General features: G+C 46.3%; 1 protein-coding gene and 1 long non-coding RNA gene across 3 annotated transcripts in view; one reads left to right on the forward strand and one right to left on the reverse strand.

Moving 5' to 3' along the window:
- lratb.1 (lecithin retinol acyltransferase b, tandem duplicate 1) overlaps positions 1-17,955 on the reverse strand; it is a 270,816-nt gene that overhangs the window by 176,419 nt on the left and 76,442 nt on the right. For both annotated transcript variants that reach the window (XR_011940145.1, XM_072496002.1), the window contains exon 7: positions 1,322-1,365. Coding sequence is in view for 1 of the 2 variants with exons in the window: in XM_072496002.1 (XP_072352103.1) it covers positions 1,322-1,365 (44 nt within the window). In the remaining variant the exon portion in view is untranslated. The remainder of the gene's footprint in view (positions 1-1,321; positions 1,366-17,955) is intronic.
- The window catches only part of LOC140408589 (uncharacterized), a 35,516-nt gene continuing 20,920 nt past the window's right edge, over positions 3,360-17,955 (forward strand). The window contains exon 1 of the long non-coding RNA XR_011940146.1: positions 3,360-3,429. This is a non-coding gene — a long non-coding RNA (uncharacterized lncRNA). The remainder of the gene's footprint in view (positions 3,430-17,955) is intronic.

The following is a 17,955-nucleotide window of genomic DNA, read 5'->3' on the forward strand; positions in this document are numbered from 1 at the left end:
AGTCAGTTGGGTCTCTGCGTTCAATTCCCTCTGGCAGGCCCACTATTCGAATGATTTGTCACCTGAGTCGTTCTCTTGGTCCACGACCTTCCCCTTCAGGCTCCCTTGGGTCTCCACTAACCTCTTTATCTCAGCCTCCAGGGCGATGATCCGGTCGCTCTGATCCATTGATGCCTTTTCAAGTTCCTGGATTGTTCTCCCCCTTCCAATCCCGTTGACTGCTGTCTGCATAGAAGTAAGTGCCTGCGCCATCTGGATTTCCGCCTTGGGTGTGTGTGTGTGTGTGAGAGGAGCGCTCTGTCCTGGTCGCCGGTCACCCGCTTTCTGGGGTGGCCGGGAACCCCTCTCCTCGTGGGTCCGCGGATCCGCTCGCTGCCCCTGCCCTTTTCCGCAGTTTCTGGCTTCTCTGCGGCCCCTTGAGCTACTGCTTTCTGACATACTTTTCTTCTTCTCGGTCTCTCTGGATGAGCGGATGAATGAGTCTGATTTTCCAGGCTAAATTCGGCCAAATGTGCCTTTTCTGCTGTGTTCTGGAGGAGAGCCACCTGATGGGCGACTACTCAGCACATGCCCGTCACCGGAAGTCCCTTGGGACATTTCATTACATTAAAAGTGCTATATAATTATATCTGTTGTTACTTCCACACTTGTCACTTCAACAACAGCATACAGATGTAAAGTTTTATTAACTAATTCTGATGCCGATTTCCTAACCCCATTGGTCATTTAAAGTTTCGAAGTTTTATGATCAGTTATCCAGTGATATGTAACTATGGACATAAAATGATATAACTAAACAACACGTGATTGGTTGCAAGATGACAATTTTATCTAAATAGGCCCTATTATGCAAAGAAAATCCTGCCCTGCTCCACCAATGTGTGCTTTATCATTTTCCAGACTACTTAACCTTATGGAATCACTAAAGAAGTATGTGAACACTGAATTTTGGGGCAGTACAGTTCCACATAGACTTGCGCTGGGGCCTGTGATAGCTGGTTGAACAGTCATTGAACAATCAAAGGTTGGCAAGAGACATTTTTATCTTCTGATATGCATTAAATTTGAACCCACATCTGAGAGGTCAACAGTGTTCTTACCAACTATGTTATGTAATCATGTTAAAAGATTTTAATATGGAAGTTATTTTCAACTAAAAGTTGAACAAAATGTAAACACAGTTTTTTAAAAGAATAATTTCCTAAGTGAGTAACTTCTAAACAACAGGAAGGCAGTAATGATGTCGATGAGAAATTATAACTTTTAAAAGGGCACAAAAACATGTAGTCCTTAGACAGAAAAGACACAGAAAACGTTTTACCTTCCAGCAGCCAACAGGTCAAAATCATTTTGCTTCCAGCCAAACTGCAATGAAACATAGATTCAGGATGTTACTGATGAACTTGGAAACAAAATGAAAAGAGAAAAGATAATAGATGGAAATGAAAGAATACTTGTTGACCCAGTTATGTAGCACACCACAGCAAACAAGCTGCAAAAATAAAATACCACATGATAAGTTATATAAAGCCTCAAGATAATAACGTTCAATTGTTATAAAAACAGATAGCAGTGGGACACAAAAGTGTACATCTGGAGCTAAGCATGTACTGCACAGCAACTGGCTCCAATTCTTGATAACAAAATCTTTACAATTTTCATCATGTATTTTTCGCCTGAGGGGTCAAAACAGGGCAAGTTGATAAAACAGTACCGGGATGGGTATTATGTAGCTTCAAAAAATATGAAAGCTATTTCCATTTAGCCAACACAAAAAAATAAAGTGATGAAAATCTGAAACAAAAAACAAAAATGGTGGAAAGTGACTGGTCAATTAATGTCTCAATGAGTGTAACAGTTTTGTGACTTTTCACTAAAATGCCTAATGAAGGGTCACTCCCAAAGTAATAGTCTTTTTTCCAGATGCTAATTAAATTGCACTCTCTTTTTCATTGATTTCCATTTAATTTTTTCACTCGTTAAAATTTGCCAGCTAAATTACATTTGTAGGACGTTTTTGTATTTAAATTTGGCACCGCAACTGGGAAGGAAACAAAGATATGGGACGGGGACTCTCCGTTTCTGAGACTAAGTGTGACGCCGATGACTTTGATGATAGCAAAACTGGCGTCAAACCTGGATCGATTCAGCAACTGTGGAGGGGCTAGCACTGGCGCCACCTGGAACGCAATCAATTCCAATGAAAAAGGGTGTGAGATTTGCCGGGTCTGTTATTGACACGCGGGAGGCTGACAAGCTGCAGTCGCATATACACATTACAATCCCCACACACACTCAGCCCAGCCAGCAAGATGGCACTGGTGGTGTTGGAGCATGCCCATAGTTTATGGGTCGGTTGGGGCACCTGGGGGGGGGGGGGGGGGGGGAGACACCTATACGACCCATGGCCCTAGGTTCACAGTGGTCTGTCAGCGGCATGTGCAGCTGCATGGCTGCCTTTCCAGCTGCGGCAATGGTGTTCCATATCTGTCCACCCTGACCCCACAGCCCACCTCTTGGCCACCCCACTGCTTCACCCCCCCCCCCCCCCACTACAACTGTCAGCAAACTATGGCGATGTTGGACAGTTCTTGTAACCCCCCTCTCTTCCTCAGCAGCCACATGCCAGTTTCACGATTTTTAAAAGTACAAGTGAACTGCGCTGTTGGAACTCGGCACATCGGAGGCGGAGAATCACGGTGGCCCTGGAGAATACCGGATCAGGCCCGTTAATGATATGCAAATGCCTTTTACTGTACGTGCATTCTGGACCCATTGACGCCACTGTCGAGATGACGGTGAATTGCGATTTGGTGTCAAATAGGCATCCTCCGCAATTTTTGCGTCGTAACCAATTCTTCGCCCAACTGGGTTTTGCAATTTTGGCGTTTGCCAATGGAGAATCCCGTCTATGGTCACCAAACCTGACCTAACACTAGGAGACTGCAACGTTTAGATTATAATTCTGTCACAGAATACATCAGAGGAAACCTTCAACTTCTACACGGGTATAAAACTGGGATTATTAGATCAAGGACAATGGAGATGAAAATTAGGCAGCCTATATAATGGCCAGCCAAATAACTACCAGTTTTATAACCTTCAAATGGAAGGTACCCTCACTATAACTGCTGGATAAATACAGAGGGTCTTGATGGCTGGCTATTGGTTTGCAATATTACACGCTACAGAGGGGCTCTTTGCATTACAATTGTTAGCACCAGTCATATATTATTTCTGACTCTGACAACATTCAGATGCAGAATGTCGAAGCCTGGACTTTGGGCGAGTGCCGGATTTGTGAACTTGCTGCTGGTGGGGTTGGCGGGGCGCGGGTGAAAGGTCGCTTGGAGCGCGGGAAAGGGTCGGGGCGAGAAGCTGATCAGTTGTCCGCCGAGCCCCCGGGTCAAAGCTGCACCGAACGAGTCGGTAAGTTACATTACTCATTTAAAAAGAATTGAAACTCCTGCAACGGCAGCTTATAAGCATGTCCAGGTTTCGGACATCTCGCTTCTGGAAGATATTTATCACCACTGTGATCCATATATATTTGTCAGGAAGCGGGTTAAATATTTTATTATAATTATTTCAATTCAAAAGTTGAACAATCTACACAATTTTTGATTAATTAATTACCGTCATGCAGGATGTTAATTTAAAGTGGCACTTGATGGGTACAGAACTACACCGAACAGGTCATTCATTGAATAAGGTCTTGAGAGCCCATTCACACGTGGGTCTAACCGAGGGAGGAAGTCGTTTTATCTCCATTTAATATCCACTCAATCACGTTTTGCAACAGGACTCGCTTGATGGTGGTCAGGCCTGGTAAGTCTGTATGGAGTCGTCCCCCCCCCAACCCCCGGGTGTCCTGTCGACTTCAGCACTCATCATTTTAAATACAGTTACCTCAGCTGAGATCAACTAACTCCGTGGAGTGAAGCCATTCTATGTGGCCAGCGGAACAAATGTTCAAATTGCTGGTGAGACAACAGGAGTGGTTGCTGGAGCTTAGGAGGAAAGAGGCTGCTGCCAGGGCGCGAAGGAGAAACGAACCCAGATTCGGGCTGGGTTAGGTGTGTTGTATACGAAACTCACAGGTGGGGCGGTGAAGAGACTTGTGGGGTTGTGAATGTGTGTGAGGGAGACTGAGTGTGTGTGAGAGAAAACACCTGAGACAGCCTCAAAGCCTCCCTGAAAAAATGCACTGAATTGTGGGAATCCCTTGCTCGAGACTACCCAAAATGGGGGGGAAAAAGCATCTGCGAAGGCATCAACCATTTTGAATGTCTCCAACAAGCCCAGCTGGCAGCCAAGCACAACAGCGGAAGGAGTGCACCAGAATCCGAACATCCCATCCACCTGTCTCATCAAACACTATCTGCCCATTCCAGCATTGGACCTTTTTAATCTCCTCACCAACCACAATGCGGGTGTGGAAGAAAGGCATCTGAGGGACTGCCTAAGGAGAAGACGGACTGTATTTTGCGCGCGCGTATTTTGTGTGTGCTGAATTTCACGAGTGCCAGCCACACACTAGGCAGGAGCGGAGTGAACCTACATTTGCTCAACATTCCTGAAAAAAACTGCCACATCACTACAGGACCAATTAACGCCATGACGGATTGGGAAACCTGCTAGAGGCTGTCATGAAACTGATTTGCATCCTGCTAATGTAAATTATGCCATCACACTAGCTAGCGCCAGGAGGTACGAGAGAGAGGGGGAGGCTGTGGCGCATCTCCTGTGGGGGGTGAGAGCACCTGGCGAAGGAAACGACACAAGGAGGGGAAGAAAGCGGATGGGCAGCACTGAATCGTTGGGGAAACAAAGGAACAAGGAGGGGGAGGAAGAGGGGGCGGGGGGGGGGGCACTGAATCATAGGGAAAACAAAGGAACGCGGGGGGGGGGGGGGGGGGGGAGCACTGAATCATAGGGAAAACAAAGGTGGGGGGGGAGAAGGGCTCCAGGCTGGCTACAATAGGCCACACATGGCAACAGGGAACAAGATGGCACTGCAAACAACCACTTTGGAGGTCCCCAAAGAAAGCGAAGCCCTCGAGTGCAGGGGCCCGGACTCATGGTGAGTATGGTGACCGTGGCCGTTTTGGATGGCCCCCTAACAAAGGGAAACCCTCGAGTGCAGGGGCGCATCCAAAAGGTAGGTATGGTTGATCTCACAGGAGGGGGGGTACAAAAACCCTTCATCAGAATAGTCACCTGGGATGGCCCATTGAAAGATCCAGTGTCTTTGCCTCCCTGAAAAGTTTGAACGCCGACATAGTCTTCCTCCGAAAGACACACCTGAGAGAGAAGGACCGACTGCGGGTAAGAAAGGGCTGAGTGGGACAGACCTACCATTCCTGCTACGGGACGAGAGCTAGATGGGTAGCCATACTGATAAATAAGAGGACGGTGTTTATTGCAACAAGAATGGTTACAGACCCAGGGGGAAGGTACATAATGGCCAGCGCTGTCCTGGATGGACCACCACTGGGTCCCGGTCAATGTGTACGTGCCCAACTGGGACAACAAGAGAGTTTATGAAGAAAACCATGGCGGAAATCCCCGACATAGTCTCGCACTGACTTATCAGGGTGCAGGACTTTAACTGCGTACAGGACCCATGGACAGACTGGTCGAACCCCAGTACAGGGAAGACCTCTAACATGGCAAAGTAACACTCTGGGAGGCGCTGACGGCTGTGATCATGGGTGAGATTATTGCCTATAAAAGCACGTTGAGACAAGGAAGAGAGGATGGCTAGGCAACAGCTAGTCGACTCCATACTGGAGGTAGACCGGCGATAATCCAAGGCCCTGACTGTAGAGCTCCTGACAGAGAGGAAAAATCTACAAATAACTTGGACCTGGTCTCCACAAAGAAAGCAGTGTACCAACTCCGCCAGGCACAGAGGACCCTGTATGAACGCTGAGACAAAGCCAGCCGCCTGCTGGCTCACTGCTGGGAAAGTGGGCAGCCATGAGGGAAATAGCACAGATTACAGACAACTAGGGCAAACTAGTAGTGGAGCTAGAAAAGGTCAACAACGCATCCGAGACCTTCTACTGGGGGCTGTGCATCACCAAGCCCCCCCAAATGGGACTCTAGGATGAAGCAATTCCTTCATGGACTGGATGTGCCAATCATGGGGGAAGGATAGAAAACGGGGGCTGGAAGCACCAGTAAACTGGGAGAAGTCATGGAGAGCATCAACTCCATGCAGGCAGGAACGATGCCAGGACCAGATGGATTCCCGGCAGACTTATGTTTAAAAAAAAATTTTTTTTTAATTGCAATTGCTGTGGCACTAGCGCCGCATCTGCAGGGAGATGTTCACGGACTCAATGGCAAGGGGCACCCGTCTGCCTACACTACCATAAGCCTCAATCTCGCTGATACCCAAGAAAGGCCAGGACCGTACAGACCCACCTCGCTGCTCCATGTAGACGTGAAAATAATGGCCGAAATCCTAGCCAGGTGACTGGAGAAATGCGTACCAGAGGTGGTGGCAGAAGAACGCTTTGTTAAGGGTAGACAGCTAAAATCGAACATCAGGCGCCTGCTAAACGTGATAATGGGCTAATCGGGGGAGAGAGCACCGGAGGTGATCTCCTGGACGCAGAAAAGGCTTTCGACAGGGTCGTATGGATGTACCTCAAAGCGATTCGGCTTGGAGCAGGGTTCACTGCCGAGGTGAAACTCTGTACAGAGCTCCCATGACGAGTGTGCAGACAAACACCACCAGCTCTCAAGTACATCCAGCTGCACAGAGGTATAAGGCAGGGATCAAGCCACTAGCGTTTGCACTCAGAGCAGTGAATAACTGGAAGGGGATCCGGAGGGAAGACAGCGCACAGGGAAGACAGAGTCTCACTCTATGCAGATGACCTGGTCCTCTACATCGCAGACCAACAAAGCAGCATGGACGGAATCAGGGCGCTCTTGAGAGAATTTGGAGCCTTCTCGGGCTACAATCTCAACCTGAGCAAAGGTGAAATCTTCCTTGTGAACCCGCAAGGGAGAGGGGCAGAGCTGGAGGGACTGCCATTTAAACAAGCCCGAAACGAGATCAAAATCGCCCACAACTGGACATGGATCCACAAATGGAACCTGGCCAGCCTGGTGAAGGAAGGTAAAAAGGAGGTGGCACACACTCCCACTGTCCCTGGCAGGGAAGGTACAGACGATCAAGATTAACGTACTGCCCAGGTTCCTCTTCCTGTTTAGATCCATGCCGACCGACATCTCCAAGGCCTTTTTCAGGGTGTTTGTGTGTGGATGGATTGAGGGGTGGGGGGAGTGAGAACCCCCAAAAAGCCCTGCAAAGAATGAGAAGCGTGGGGGTCCTGGCCCTCCCAAACCTGCAATCTTACCACTGGGTAGCAACAGCGGAAGGAGTGAAGGGATAGATAAAGGAAGCTGAATGGGTAAAAGATGGCACTGCAAACAACCACTTTGGAGGTCCCCAAAGAAAGAGAAGCCCTCGAGTGCAGGGGCCCGGACTCATGGTGAGTATGGTGACCGTGGCCGTTTTGGATGGCCCCCTCACAAAGGGAAACCCTCGAGTGCAGGGGCGCATCCAAAAGGCCCATCGAATCTGCACCGACCCTCAAAGAGCACCCCACCTAGGGGAAATTTAACATAGCCAATCTACCTAACTTGCACAATTTTGGACTGTTGGAGGAAACCAGAGCACCCTGAGGAAATCCATGCAGACCGGGAGAAAGTGCAAACTCCACACAGACCGTCACCCGAGGTCGGAATCGAACCTGGGTCCCTGGAGCTGAGAGGCAGCAAACATTGCCATCGTGCCGCCCCAGATGTCCATGCCGGCTAGATTTTCCGGTCTCACCAATGGAGGACCCTGGTCGCGGTTTCCCAGTTGCATGGTTTGGATTCGGTGGGAAATACCATTGACAGTGGTGGACCAGATGAACCCGCCGGCAAGAAACACGCGCGGGGGAGGGCAGAGCGAGAATCTTGCGCTTAAGAGACAGAACTTGTATGGATTTGCAAACAAAAAAAAATTGTGTTTTTTTTTTATGGGCAGCACAGTAGCACAAGTGGATTGCACTGTGGCTTTGCAGCGCCAGGGTCCCCAGGTTTGATTCAGTGCTGGGTCACTGTCTGTGCGGAGTCTGCACGTTCTCCCCGTGTCTGCGTGGGTCCCTCCTGGGTGCTCCGGTTTCCTCCCACAGTCCAAAGACGGCAGGTTAGGTGGATTGGCCATGATAAATTGTCCTTAGTGACCAAAAAGGTTAGGATGGGTTATTGGGTTACGGGGATAGGGTGGAAGTGAGGGCTTAAGTGGGTCGGTGCAGACTCGATGGGCCGAATGGCCTTCTGCACTGTATGTTCTATGTACTATGCATCATATTTTATTTATCTGACAAAGAGCTTCTGTCATCCTCCATCGATGCAGAAACCTTCACTATTAGAAATAGAACAGGAAACACCAAGGCACTGATTCAAATACTAGCACCACTTTCTATGTGCAGTCAAGAAAAAGGAACAAACACAACAAGAGAATTGAAAGTAAAGTTGGGGCTTGGTGTGTGGGAAGTTTTAATTCTACTTTCTGTTCCATGATCAGTACAGAATCTTCACCACCAGGAAGTGGTAAAGAAGTTGGAACATAAAGGAGAAAATAACATCCCAACAGTGACCATAGATAACCTGTGACCAAAGCAAAGCGACTGATGTTTGAAGATTTACCCAACAGGATAGGGTAATATCTGTACGGAGAATGAATAGATGTAAACATGGTGAGTTGTTGGCCATGTGGAACAATTTTAGAGCAACCCAGATGTGTAAGATGTGTTTACATTTCAAACCCCTCGATAGCTCATAAAATGGGCACGGATAAGAACTAAGAGGGAACAACCAGAATCCTTCTGTTTTTGAAAAACTGCTGGAAAGAAAAATTAAAATATATCCTCATTTTCATACATGCCTCATGTTCTAGCTGCCAGGAACGGAAATTTGCTTTTATGCCTCCGATTCTACAAGTGTCTTGTTGCACAGCCTAAATAACAGCAAAAGTCTTCCTTTTGGTTCCTCTGGGGAAGACCTTCAGATATCCCATACAAATGTTTTTAAATGGGTTTCTTTGTCGTGTCACCTTGATGTTCACCCTTTGGGTAATCCGGGCAAATGGGAGAGTTTCAATATTTCTTCTCAAATTTTAACTAAAAAAAACTGCAATGAAAGGAACCATTACCTAAACATCAGGTTATGTCTGGGATGTCTTGAGTTCACAATCTCCCTAAAGAATCTTGAGTTTGTCAAAGTGAGATCTTGCACAATAATCCACCACCTCTCCCACGTAATTGCCCAGAAATCTTAAGAAATGCCAGACTGCCGGTGTCACAGACTTGGTGCAACTACACCGGGAACCTTAAGACAATCGTTGAAGAACATTAGCTGAGACCTCCGCAGTTGTATTGGCCAGAATTTTACATTGCTCGTGTATGCATGCCTGACCCAGAGGCGCTTATCGCACGCAAAGACTTGGATACGCGTCCTGACACCATTGCGTATTCCCACAATATTTCTGTGGATGGGCATTTGGGGGAGTGGGAAACGTGCTATCGACAAAGTAAGCGGCCTGTAAGGCCCATTTAAGGAGTCAATTAAAAGCGATTTCATGTGGCTCGTCTACTTTTACAGTTGACACGTGGACCAATTGGCCAGGTAGCCTTGATGTTTTAGCTACAACCTTGATCCAGGGTGGGATATAAACATACCAAAATGGAGCAGACGTAGTTCATTTGGCCCTTTAAGCCTGCTCCCCATTCAGTAAGATCATGGATGATCTATCTGTGTTGAGTTCTACATTCCTCATCTACCCCAATAACCTTTGATTCCCTTGCCTAACAAGAATGTATCTACTTCCACATTAAAATAATTTGATGACCCCGCTTCCAGTGCCTTCCGAGTTCCAAAGTCGTGCAACCCTCTGAGAGAACATAATTCTCATCTCTGCCCTATAAGGATATCCCCTAATTTTAAAACAGTGCAGCCTAGTTCTGGACTCGCCCACAAGAGGAAACATCCTTTCAAAATCCATCTTGTCAACACCGTTCAAAATCTTGTATGCTGCAATCATGATACCCCTCACTCTTCTAAACTCCAGTGGAATAAGCCCAGCCTTTCCAACCTATCCTCCTAAGATAATTCGGGTATCAACCCAGTAAACCTCTGAACCCCCTCCAATGGGATGAAATAAAATTTAAAAGGTGTCTGGAGTTTGAGGTTGACTGAGTTCTGCCGTCAGGTGTTTGAACATGCTGCCCAGATTGCTACGTTTTCTCACCACATTTAATTTGTAAAGGTCTGCAGCCCCACAGCTGACTGCCTCGAGGGAGCCAATTAGAAGCGCTAGCCCGCACCTTCTCTTTACTTTGTGCCTGTCCTCCTCCTGCCCCCAGCCCCCACCCTTTTTACCTAGTATTTGCAGATAATGTTTATAGCAAGGCTTCTGTAAAGTAGGCTAATCTACAAGGAAAAAACCCTGACAACAGTTAACTTTAAAAGGGGCCAGCACCTGTAGCCATGGTGACTAGGAAAATATTTTGAGCGCTGAGCCTTTCTCAGCAAGTGTTTTACGTTGGCTGCCCATTAATTGGCCAGCCAGCATCAAATTGCGTTTTGCGGCCGAAGCGCAATTTGGGTCTGCTTCCAGACCCGCTGAGTGTGCGCGCCCAACGGGCGCAAAATTCAGACTACTGCGCCCGTAAGAGTTAGCAGCTTTCTTGAAAGCCTTCCTTGTCTAGTGACACTTGGGAATTCTGATCAATTTTGAGCACAAAAGGAGGAAAAATAGAACTGCAAAGTTAACATATTGAACCCAGACTGAAAACTAGTGGCCTTCGTCTTTTTTAAAATGTATTTTATTACAAACATGTATCAAAACAGGTGACCGCGTATAAACGCCCCTGGGAACATACTTTCCAGCAATCAGCTATACAGTCTGTACAGATTTTTCCCCTTTTTCACCCTACCCACCACCCCCCCCCCCTTGATGAACAGCCTCTCAAATACGGTCACAAACATCCTCCACCTTTCCCCAAACCCCCCTGAAGAGCCTTTTAACTCATACTTTATCTTCTCTAACCGCAGGAAGTCGTACAGGTCACCCAACCAAGCCGCTACCCCCGGTGGCGATGCCGACCGCCACTCCAGCAAAATTCACCGCCGTGCAATCAGAGAGGCGAAGGCCACGACATCGGCCTTCCTCCTCTCCATGAGCTCCGGCTTCTCTGAAACCCCAATATCGCCACTAAAGGTTCCGGGTCCACCTCCTCCTCCACTACCCTGGCTAAGACTGCGAACACTCCCACCCAGAATCATCCCAATTTTTCGCAACTCCAAAACATGTGCACGTGATTCGCTGGCCCCTGCCCAAACCTCTCACACTCATCTACTACTCACTGAAAGAACCCACTTATTTTCGTTCGAATCATATGTGCCTGTGCACCACCTTAAACTGTATCAGACTCAGCCATGCACAAGAGATCCCGTTTACCCTGAGTGCCTCACTCCATACTCTCCAATTGATCTCCCCTCCGAACTCTGCTTCTCATTTCTCCTTGATCTTCACCACCCGCTCGCCTCCCTGTTCCCCCAGCCACTTGGATATATCCCCAATTTTTCCCTCCCCTTCCTCACCAGGAAGCAGCAGTCGCTCCAGCAGGGTGTATCCCGGCAAGCTAGACAACCTCCTCCAGACCTTTTGCGCAAAGTCCCTAACCTGCAGATACCTGTAACCTGCAGATACCTGAACTCCCTCCTTATCGGCAGCTCTCCCTTAGCTCCTCCAGACTGGCGAACACTTCCTCCAAATACAGATCCCTCATCTTGACCAGCCCCACTTCCCTCCACCTACTATATACACTGTCCATTTCCCCCCCCCCCCCCCCCCCCCCCCCAACCACACACTGGCTCAAGCCCATGATTCTCTCACAGCGCGTTAGCATAGTCATTCCTTCCACCCTAACATGCCTCCTCAACTGATTCCATATCTTCACTGTGGCTCCCTGAATACCTACTCGGAGCCATTGGCAATGCTGCCGTCACCATAGCCCTCAAACTAGACCCCTTATATGATGATTCCTCCATCCTAACCCACTCTACCCCTTCTCCTTCCCACCACCGCCACACCTTGTCCACATTCGCCACCCAATAATAATGAAGCAAGTTCGGCAACGCCAACCCCCCGCTGTCTCTGCCTCTGTAGCAGGGTCTGCCCCACCCTCGGCACCTTCCCCGTCCATACAAAGTCAGAAATGATTGTGTCCACTTTCCGAAAAAAGGCCTTTAGTATCAAGATCGGGAGAGCTTGAAAGATAAACAAGAACCTCGGCAGAATATTCATTTGGACCCTCCCCGCCAACATTAAGTGCAGTGTATCCCACCTCTTAAGATCCTCCCTGGCCTCCTCCACCAGCTTCATTAAGTTCCACTTATGGAGTCCATTCCCTTGCTACCTGAATCCCCAAATACCTAAACCTAGCCCTCGCTACCGTAAATGGCATCTCCCCTAAATTAGCCCGCTGTGCCAGCTCATTCACCAAGAATACCTCGCTTTTCCCTACATTTAGTTTGTATCCTGAGAACCCTCCAAACCTCCCCAACAGGCCCATAATCCTTCTTATACTCTCCAAACGGATCCGAAATATACAGCAAGAGGTCATCGGCATAGAGCGACGTTCCCGATGTTCCATCTGTTCCCTCATAATCCCCCGCCGACCCCCTGAGAGCCATCGTCAACGGCTCTATGGCCAGCGCAAACAGCAACGGCGACAACGGGCACCCCTGCCCCCTACCCCTGAAGTCAAAGCTTCATGAGCTCATATCATTTGTCCTCACCCTCGCCCTTGGTGCCACATACAGCAACCGCACCCATGCCACAAATCTCGGCCCAAACCCAAACCTTCCCAAAACCTCAAACAAGTACCGCCACTCCACTCGATCAAATGCCTTCTCCACGTCCACGTACACCACCATCTCCGATACCAGAGCCCCCGACGGATTCATCAACACATTCAACAGCTGCCTTATATTACTTGCGAGCTGCCTGCCCTTCACGAAGCGTGTTTGATCTCCTGCAACCACCCCTGGGAACCAGTGGCCTTCGTTATTGGACTAATTCCCACACGAGTTGTTAGACTGAGTAGATGAAAAATTAGTGATCCGTATGAGATTAGATTCTTTGATCCACTTATGAATTAAGGAAATTGTGCATTGTATTGACAGCCACGCTGAGTAGATAGCTGGGCGAAATATTAATCATTGCAGACTACCAATTTATCTCCAAAACCAAGAGACCAAACAGGAGACAGACAGGGGATTGTGCCTCCTTCAAGCAGGAACTAATTAGAAGAGGTTGAAGGGAAAAACCCAGAATGATTGAATATGGGACAATAGGGACATTTATCTCAATAAATATCAGTCTGTGGCCAAAACTAGCACTCTAGAGAAAAAATAACTTGCAATTTATTCACGCCTTTCACAACCTCATGACGTCCAAAGTGTTTTACAAACAGTGAAGTAATTTTTGAAGTGTAATCAATCACTGTTGTAATGTAAGAAGTGCATTAGTCAATTGCGCATAGCAAGCTCCTACAAACAGCAATGTGATAATGACCAAATATTCTGTTTTGGTGATGCAGGGATAAATATTGACCAGGATATGCCTAGAGTATAACAGTAAGGTGTTTATGCCAGAACTGAATAAAATCTTTGTTGGACCGCAGCTAGTGTACTGTGTATATTGCTGGTCACCACATTATAGGAGGGCTGTGATTGGACTAGAGGGGATACAGAGGAGATTATGCGTATGTTGCCAGGACTGGAAAATTTTAGTTATGAGGAAAGATTGGATACATTGGAATTGTCTGGAACAAATGAAGCTGAATGGAGATTTAATTGAGGTATAGAAAATTGAGGAACTCCAATAGAGTGGAAAGAAAAAACTATTTCCCTTTCGACCAGGCGTTCCCTTGCAAAAGGGAAACGATTTCCCTTTTGCAGAGAAGTCGATACCCAGGAGGCATAGATTTTATTGTAATTGATAGAAGGATTCGAGTAGAATTGAAAATATTTTTTTTTCACCCAGAGTGGTGGTGGGCTGGAACTCACTGCCTGATTAAGGCAGAAATCCTCATTGCATTTAGAATATACTTGATATATATTTTAAATGCTGTAACCTACAGAGCTACTGGCCAAGGGCTGAAAAATGGGATAGCTATTCCTCAGCTGGCACAAACATGAGGGGCTTCTGTGCTGTGCTGTTTTATAGGATACTTAGGAAAGATTCCTTGCTCTTATTTGCACTGTGCCTTGGGATCTTTATGCCCACCAGAGAGGTAGACGACCCATCTGAAAGGCACCTCCTCTGCCATTGCAGTACTCTCTCAGTACTGCACTGGAAAATCAGCCTAATTTTCTTGAATTCAAGCCTTTGGAGTCGGCATTGAATCCATAACTTTAAGACTCAGAGAGACCATAAGACATAGGAACAGATTTAGGCCATTTGGCCCTTCGAGGCTGCTCCATTCAATTATGGCTGATTTGTTTCTCATCCCCGTTCGCTTGCCGTCTCCCTGATCCCCTTAGTAATCAAGAACCTATCTATCTCTATCTTAAAGACACTCAGTGATTTGGCCTCCCACAGCCTTCTGCAGCAAGGAGTTCCACAGATTCACCACCCTCTGGCTGAAGAAATTCCTCATCTCTGTTTTAAACTATCGTCTCTTCAGACTTAGGCTGTGCCCTCTGGTTCTAGTTTTTCCTGCAAGTGGAAACATCCTCTCAACATCCACTCTATCCAGGCCTCGCAATATACTGTAAGTTTCAATAAGATCTCCCCTCATCCTTCTAAACTCCAACGAGTAAGGACCCAGAGACCTCAACTGATCCTCATATGATAAGCTGTTCATTCCAGCGATCATTCTTGTGAACCTCCTCTGGTCCCTTTCCAAGGCCAGCACATCCTTCCTTAGATACAGGGCTAAAAACTGCTCACAACACTCCAGATAGGGTCTGACCAAAGGCTTTTACAACCTCAAAAGTACATCCCTGCTCTTGTATTCTAGCCCTCTCGACATGAATGCTAACTTTGCATTTGCCTTCCTAACTGCCGACTGAACCTGCACATTAACTTGCACAGTAAGAAGTCTTACAACACCAGGTTAAAGTCCAACAGGTTTGTTTCGAATCATTAGCTTTCGGAGCACTGCTCCTTGAAATGATTCGAAACAAACCTGTTGGACTTTAACCTGGTGTTGTAAGACATCTTACTGTGCTCACCCCAGTCCAACGCCGGCATCTCCACATCATGGCTAAGAAAATCTTGAACTAGGACTCCCAAGTGCCTTTGTGCTTCTGATTTCTTAATCTCTACCTAACACAGGCCCTCTATCCAACCCCACTGCTCCAAGCACCCTCCCTCCCTCAAAGTAGTATAAATCTGACCATTTATCCAGTCTTGACAATGTGTCATCCAGACCTGCTGAGATTGTCCAGTATTTTCTGGCATTGGTTTGGGAATGTTTTTCCTTCTTCAATTTTCCCACTCACTTCCTTGCCTCCTCTCCTGAAGGCTGCCTCATAAATCCATGGGCAGTGAAGCTCTTGGGTACCTCAATCATGTTTTCCGACAAGATAGTGATAATTTATTTTTCTTAAATTTAGAGCACCCAAATCTTTTTTTTCCCAATTAAGAGGCAATTTAGCATGGCCAATCCACCGATCCTGCACATCTTTGGTTGTGGGGGTGAGATCCACGCAAACTTGGGGATAATGTGCAAACTCCACATGGACAGTGACCCGAGGTCGGGATCGAACCCGGGTCCTCAGCGCCATGAGGCAGCAGTGCTAACCACTGCGCCACCGTGCCGGCACTAGATGGTGATTATTAATGGAACATTGAACTTTGGGGGCATCACAGCCAAATTGCTTCCTGCTCCCATCCAATATCTACATGTGTAAGTTTTGGGTCACAGTTGCTTTTTGTGTCAGAAGCAAGAACTCCGTTAGCTTCCTATTCCCCTTGCATTAGAAATTGAATTTAACTGGTATACTAACCACTGTCAAAGACCAGCAAAATAGTGAACCGGTAATTTGTGCATTCGTGATGGAAAAAAATATTATATCGGAATTGATTTGAAACTATAGTTATTCATTTAGCATTGAAGGGGTTAAACACTTCTTTACCGAGCTGTGTCACACAAGGTTTTAGCTGAACTAGCGAGCTGTAAGAAAAACACTCCCAAGGACACATCTAGCTGGTGATGGGGGCCCAGGAAAGGGAATCACAGATGGTCATTATCAAGGATGGCAATGAACAATGTGGGATCTTTTCACCATTTGTATTGGTTTCAGGTTATCTGGTAAGAAAGACATAATCATACAGAATTGTTATTGATGTGGCCATTTTTACCTTAGGAAGGCCCTTATTCTTAGCAGGGTAGGTGATTGATACCCACATTCTTGATATTAGGAGACAGCGTGTTTGTGTCTTTGCACTGATTGGACATTATGGTTAAGTAAGCATCTACTTGTAATTGGTTAATTATTATATCTTATGCATGACTTAAATCTAATCAATAGTAGCGATTGTAAATAGATAGCTAGTAAAAATGACTGGTATATGCTAATTTCTTGTAACCGAACCCCATGTATAACTGTCGGTACAATTCTTGAATCCGTGCACTCTGGCATACCAGTTTGGAATGTCATTAACCCAGTTTTGGCTGTAAGAAAGACCTTGTTCATAACTCCCAAGAGTCTTTGGCTGGTCTCTCATGAGCGTGAAGGTGACGTACACTATAGTCGGATAGCTGCATAATTTCCCCAGAACAATTAGTACAAGAAAGAAAAAAAAGTGACTCTCTCAATCTCTGGGTGTTCCAAAGCACTTTACAGCCATTAAGTACTTTGGAAGTGTAGTCACTGAATGTAGGAAACTCAGAAGCCAATTTGCACACAGCAATGTCCCACAAACAGCAATGAGGCGAAGATCAGATAACTTTTTTTGTGATATATGTTGATAGATAAATATTGACCAGTACTGGAGATCTCCCCATGCTTTTTTTCAAATAGCGCCAGGAGATGTTTTTGCATCTAGCTGAGTTTGGTCCAATGTCTCATCTAAATGATGGCACCTTGGATAGCATAGCACTCTCTCAGGTAGCATGGTGGCAGAGTGGTTAGCACTGCTGCCTCACAGCGCCAAGGACCCGGGTTCGATCCTGACCCCGGATCACTATCCGAGTGGAGTTTGCACAGTATCACCCCCACAACTCAATGATGTGCAGGGTAGGTGGATTGGCCATGCTAAATTGCCCCTTAATTGGAAAAAAAGAATTAGGTACTCTAAATTTATCTTTAAAAAGCATAGCACTTTCTCAATACTGCACAGAAGCATTAACTTGCCTCTCATGTTCAAGTCTCTGAACCTTTCTTAATCAGAGGTGAAGTTTTACCCAAACTTAAAATGCAAAACATTTGAGATTGTTCAGACTGGAGATTTATTTGGACTAACAAATTATGTAATGTTTAGTCACCTATAAAAAAAATCTTTAATGTTATTAGTTTTCCTACATTAGTGTAATTTTCTATGACACAGTATGATCTTTTTGCTGATGTCAACCACTCATTCAACAGGAACTGCCCATTTCAACCATTACAGTTTAAGACAATATAGCAAGTCCTCATTTCGATTGTTGATATGTTTGGATCAGCAACACTGCAACTAACAATGTTCTACTGTGATGTAAGATTGTTATTTTTACAACTGTAAATTTGTATGTTTTGCATACAAAATATCCTCATTACTCATGGATTAACGGAATAATTTTACTTTAACTGTGCTGTTAATTTATTTTACCTTTATTACAATTCAAAAATGTATTATTTGGTATAACAGTTGGAAAGCTAAGAGCTATA

The sequence above is a fragment of the Scyliorhinus torazame genome, chromosome 3 (genome assembly GCF_047496885.1).
Source record: "Scyliorhinus torazame isolate Kashiwa2021f chromosome 3, sScyTor2.1, whole genome shotgun sequence".
NCBI lineage: Eukaryota > Metazoa > Chordata > Chondrichthyes > Carcharhiniformes > Scyliorhinidae > Scyliorhinus > Scyliorhinus torazame.